The 6,000-nt window shown below is 52.2% G+C and overlaps 1 protein-coding gene across 1 annotated transcript in view; it reads right to left on the minus strand.

The window, feature by feature from the left end:
- CHN2 (chimerin 2) overlaps window positions 1-1,084 on the minus strand; it is a 163,293-nt gene extending 162,209 nt beyond the window's left edge. The window contains exon 1 of the mRNA XM_048302692.1: window positions 936-1,084. Coding sequence (XP_048158649.1) covers window positions 936-984 — 49 coding nt within the window. The 5' untranslated portion in view covers window positions 985-1,084. The remainder of the gene's footprint in view (window positions 1-935) is intronic.
- Between the last annotated feature and the right edge of the window lie 4,916 nt (window positions 1,085-6,000).

The following is a 6,000-nucleotide window of genomic DNA, read 5'->3' on the forward strand; positions in this document are numbered from 1 at the left end:
CCCACTAAAATGCCAGGATGTTACTCTCAGCCAATTTCTCAGAACTTAAATATTACAGTAACTGCTCGTGAGCTAAGCAGCAGGCAGTGGTACTCTTTTATCACTGCTTTCAATTTCAGGCTGTCTCGGTTAAAAACGCACCGTAACTTTTCTGCTTTCCTGCGGGTCTGCAGTGCAGCCAGCCCCCCCGTGAGTGGGGCAGAGCGCCGCACCGCACCTCCTCCCACCCAGCGCCCCCAAAACCCAGAGTAGGCACAAGCTCCTCACACCCGCGGCACGGTCCCCGCGGCCGAAACCCTGGGCAGTCCGTCACCTGGAGCATTTTTTATCTGGATCGGGAATTTAATTGTTCCCAGTCCTGTAGAAGTACTGAAAACGCGAGGTGTGCCACAGCACCCACCAAGTGGCACGCCTGGGAGCCCCTGCATGCCCCAGAGCACCACAACGCGCCGGGGCGCGATACGGAGCCGGTCCCGTACCGCGGAGACCACGGCAGAGGATGCGCGTTGGTCTTTGAATGCCCTCGGCACCCCAAACCCCGCGGCGGGAGCTCCCGGTAACGCGCCGGCCGCGGAGGCGCGGGGGCCGCGGGCGCGCCCCTTCCCGAGCCAGGAGGGATGCTGCTCTCCCGGCGAGGGAGCCGGCCGTGGGGCTTCCCTCTCCCTCACCCCACACAAAGGCACGGCAGGGCGGCGGGGAGGCGAACTGGGCCCCGCCGCGCGTCCCCCGTCCCGGCTTTCCCCTTCGGTGCCGCCTGAGGGACAGCTGACCCCGGGCAGGGGCATCGCCGCCTGCCGGGGGAGCGCCCGCCCGGGGCTCGGGGAGCGCCTGCCGCGCTGTCGGGGCGAGCGGGACGGCGAGGAGCTCTGCAGACAGGTAGCTGCCTGCTAAAATGGAGGGAGGGGAGAAATGCGGCGCTCGCTGGAGAAACTTACCGGAGGAAACCGACGAGCCGGACAAACTGGAGTTACTGGATGCGGCCATGGTCCCTCCTCCTCGCGCCTTAGCTGCGAGCCCCGCGTCGGCCCCCGCTGCTGTCCGGCCGCCGCTGCCGCCTGCCCATCGCAAAGTGCCGGAGCCGCGCCGCGCCGAGCCGCCGCCGCAGCCCGCGCTCGGCTCCCCGCGCCGCCGGGGAGCAGGAGGCGGCGGCGACCCGCCGAGGCGCTGCCGGCCGCTCTCCGGGGCTGGGCGAAGCCGCTCGGCAGGTCAGGCAAAGGGCCCCGCGGCGCTTCCAGCGCCGCTCTCCGCCCTGGGGAGCAGGGCTTACCTTGTGACGGGGACGCGAGAGCCGCCCTGCCAGCGCCTTCCCTCGCCTCCTCCCTTCCCTTCCCGTCCCTTCCCCTTCCCCGCCTCCTCGCGGGCAGCGCTGACAGCCCGCCGGGGGGACCCGCCGCAGCTCCCCTCACGCACACAAAGGAAGCGGCGGCGCTGCCGGTCGGGCTGCCGCCCCGGCTGAGCGGGCAGGGTGGGTCCCGCTCGGGCGAGCCCCGGCGGCGCGGTAGCCCCGCCGAGGTGCGGCCGAGCCCCTTCCCGGCCGCCGCCGCCTGGAACGGGGCTGGCAGCGAGCGCGGCTCCTGCCATGTGCCGGCCCCGTCGCGGCGGGGCGGCAGCGCCTGTTGAGCGCCTCGGCCGGTGCCCCCTCGGCGGTGCCGCAGTGTGGGCTCCGCGCTCGGCTGCGCCCCGCCGCCCCCCGCCCCGGCGGAGACCCCCGCTGCCGCGACGCTACGGCTGGGGAGGAGCTGCGCCCCTCGCCCCCGCCGCCCTTTGTCCGCCTCCTGCCCTCGCGGGCTGCCCTCCGTTCCCGCGGGGCTCTCCCTCCCTCCGGGCAAGCTCCCACCTTCGCTTTCTTTCCTTTTCATTTTATTTTTTTTCCCCTCTCTCCTTTTTTTTCTTACTAAAAAAAACCCCAAAACAGGCCGACACCAACACGGGGTTTTGCCCTGCCAGGTGCACAGCGAGTGCGGGACCCCGGCCTGGCCCCAGTTTGGGTTCGCACTCCCACCTCCCCCTGCAGCGCTCCCGGCCCGGGGATTCTGGGGGCGCGCGGAGGGCGGCTTCCAGCATCCAGCGGGGGCATGGAGGGTCTGGGGCCGACCAGCCGGGACCGCAGCCCTGTGTCTTATATGCAAGTGGTAAAGAGGAAAAGCCGAGAGAAAGCATCACTTGGAGGCTTCCTCCTGATGACTACCCTTCTCGTTCCCTTTTCCAGTGTTTTATTGCCAGCCAAAGCTTCCATCTCACTTTATAAAACGAGGGTGGGAAGACTACAGGAAGGTGGGCACTACAGGAGTGGCATGGCACACCGTCATGCTGGCACGGGATCTGTAAGAAGCTTACAACCTATTTGCCATGACGCTGATTTATGAAAGCCTTCCATGTTTCGTAACAGGGAGTCTCTAACACAAAGTTACTTTGGGAGCGAGGAAGCGCATTAAAGTTTCTTTGGCAATCTAAGCCTTACCCACCCAGCTACTCCGCGTCCCAAACCAGCGTGCAAACCGCCTGCCCGCTCTGTAATCCGCGCCCAGCCGCTTCCCTTTTCTCCCGGAGCCAAAATACAGCCCGGGCTCCCTAGAACCTGCAGTCGGTTCCCGTTTCTTCCTCGGGTAAACAGGTCCCGAAACCCCCTCTAGCGGCAGAGACGGCAGCGGTCCCCGCCGTCGCGGCTGCCGGGCTCCGGGTCCCGCACCCCCGCGGGGGTCCTGCGGCAGCACTGGCAACGCGGCCGAGGCCAGTTGGCTTCTCCAGGTTTTATTTTGTAATGACGGCTTGCTCCATGTGAGAAGGAACGAGCTTTAAACCAGGCTTGAGCACTAACTCCTATTAATCTGTAAATTGCCACGTATGGACATAAAACCAGGACAGGCGTGTCACTGCTTTTTGGTCTTTGGCCAAATACTTCGTGTCACGCAATTTGAAGACTGGGTGCTAAGGACAAAGTGAGAAAGGTGGATAGGTCATAAAACCAGGCTCATACCTGGGATGTAGGAAAATACTGCAATAATACAGTAAACACCAAGACTGTCCTAGTAAATGGTTACTTGCAGTGTATGGGATGTTTTGAATAGTCAAATGGAATTCACTTGTCTCCTTCATGGTCGTTTTTTCTGCTCCTTCTGCTATATCTCTTTCCAGAATTTGCCTCCTTGTAGTCTGCTGTGTCTTCATTTTCCCCTCCATAATCTAGCACTCTCTTGCCCTCGTGTCTCTCCAGCAGCTCTTGGGAACGTGTCTCATATGATTGGTGAAACATGGTGGTGTTAACAACACTGTCAGAATCTGCAGGGAAAGGGGCAAGTGACCTGAAAGAGAGAAAACCGCCTCACTTTGCTGAGACTTGGCAGACAGAAAAGAATTTCCTTAAGTAATTTTAAATTATCTTTCCACCCATAGATCTGGATAAATCAAGAGAGCAATTTCTTCAAAGAATGATTACTCCAGATATTCCAGTAATTGAAAATGGGGTATTTTCTGTCCAAAACCAATGAGTATGAACATGTCTTGTTATGAGTGTGTCTACCTTTGAAATTATCAACAGGCAACTGCTGATAATTTTTGTGGTAGCAGCAGGTATGAAGTTGTGTAATCTCAGTTTCTACAACACTGAAAGGTAAATTAATAAAGTTAAGTGAAATGCACTGTAGATTAAAAGAAACATTTTGAGACAGGATGGCCTTTTTCTCATTACAAGCAAAGAACATAAAAGCCATGAAATTAGAGGGGAAGTTACTAGATCAAAGGGGAAGCAAATTTAAATGACACAAAAGCAGCCTTGTTATGTGTAAAAAGTGCAACGTAAAGACAATGCCATCAAATCTCAGTTCTATTTTACAGAAGCTGTGAACAGATTCTGCCCTAGTCTAATTTGTGCAGAGCCCAGATACATCCATTACTAATGATATAAATACTTAGTATCAAGAATAAATTTTAAATGGTAAACTAAATACTCTGATGTCAACTAGTCTTGGGCTTTCCATAAGTTCATAGAACTCTGATAAAAATCTTCTACTTTACCCTCCCTATAAATTTAGTGCCTGCTTCCATTATATCTGCACTTTGATGAGAAGCCCCAACTTCCAAAAGTTTTGGGGAACTCAGAAAAAAATCACATTTCCCTATAATTGTTCCCTTTAGAACACTGCTTTTGACATTAACAGGGAGTTGTGAAGGAAAAATACCAAACTGTATGCTTTGCATTAAGCATGATAAAGATCTGAAAGCTCTTCTGGTTTTCATTCCTGGGGAAGATTCCTTGAAGACTTCCTTTTTTCTAGATTGGTTCAATGTAGTTTTTACTGACAGAGTTGCAGTGTTTGTTTTTTAGGGCTGTTTCTTTGCCCCTCCTTTTTTTTTTAATTGAGAGATTAAAGAGTTTGTTGAAGAACAAAGTTTTAGCAAACAAGTCCTCAGTGTATAGCAAAATTCCAAAGTAGTGAGTGCCTGCCTAATGCTGAAGCCGAGCTAGCAACGTGATATTTGAAATAACATGTGACTCACTGTGGGAGAGGCCATTGTATTCCAAAAACTAACAGATATGGGAAGCCCAAAGTAATAGTTGGAATACCCAAGGAACCCCAACCCATTGCTGCTTGTTTCTAAAAAAAAAAATCTCAGAAAATACTTAAAAGGTTTCTCCAAACTTTCAATGTATTAGGTTATTTCTGTAGGCTAATTATCCACTGTCATGCTTCTGCATGGTGAAACTCCTGTTCAAGCTAGAGCTCCCACACATTTTGTTCTCCAATAAGCAAAATGGAGTAAACACCATGGAATCACAACAAATAATGAGTCTTGCAGCCCAAGAACTGCTAAACTAAACACAAAAATAAGTAAAATTACATTTGGAAGTAACTTTCTTTCATAATGTGTTTTCAAACCTGTTGACGTGTAGGTACATGTGTAATTTCATTGTCATGCAAACTCTGATGGAAGAATGTATTTTGGTAAAATTGTAAGTGTAAGCAGGGTGAGGGCCTGCATTTGGAGAGCCATCAGTGCAAAACATAGTGACTTTGACAGCTGAGGACACGTCTGTGCTGCTTTTTGTGCTATGGAGTGGCCTTGGTTCCCCAGCCAACTGGTATGTACTGGTTTGTGTCCTTATTCCAAAACAAAGGCTCTGCAGATGAGAAAGGCCACCTGCCTTCTGCATGGTCATCACTATCATAGCTAACTTGCAATGGCTTTGTGGAGACAAATCCTAGCTGACAAGTAGTTGTTAATGTTCCCATGTCATAAAAGCAAGCAGAAAGTCACCCTTCTCCTGTACAGTGGACTGAAAACCTAGAAATAACAAATAAGGGAAAGCAGGGAGAACTGTGCTGTTTTCCTTCAAGAAGCCAGATTTTTCCCTATTGACCAAATGGCTTATTGCATAGCTAAGTATCCACATGTTTAACATCCTGGCTTCCTCTCATTCAACTTTAGACATAGTAGGCACCTTCACAGTGGAGGCAAAGACCTCTGCATAGAATGCTTCCTGCTGCAGAAAAAGAGATTTAAAATACAAGTATAGATGAGAAAAAACGGTCACTAGATAGGGCCTGCAACAATATGAATCTCTGTATCAGCCTGGCTTACTTAATCTGAAAGAAATTAATCTAAGGCAATCATTTATATTGATATCTTTAAGCTATTGAAGTCTCCATTATACAGGAGCCATTTCATAAAAGCCCTCCTAAAATAATCTGGCCTGAAATCAGCACATTTTGAGTCTCCTGAGCCTCAAGCCCTCTCCATCCTATACGACAGCCAAGGTTTGTGTTGCCTTCTGGCAGCCAAGCCCCTGTAGGTGCCTGCAGCACAATCCTCAAGGCCCTTCTTGTTTTGCAGTCATGGCATCTCGGATTGTGTTTATGGAATCTGCCATAATCCACTATATCTGGGTTATTAAAGCAGAGGAGCAGTGGCTTACTGTGTGCTGTAAACTTTCACCTGGCAGGGAGGACAGCAGTTTGAATCCTAGGTAATGAATTTATTTCAGCATGAAAAGTGGCAGTT

This window comes from Corvus hawaiiensis, chromosome 1 (assembly GCF_020740725.1).
Source record: "Corvus hawaiiensis isolate bCorHaw1 chromosome 1, bCorHaw1.pri.cur, whole genome shotgun sequence".
In the NCBI taxonomy this organism is placed as follows: Eukaryota; Metazoa; Chordata; class Aves; order Passeriformes; family Corvidae; genus Corvus; species Corvus hawaiiensis.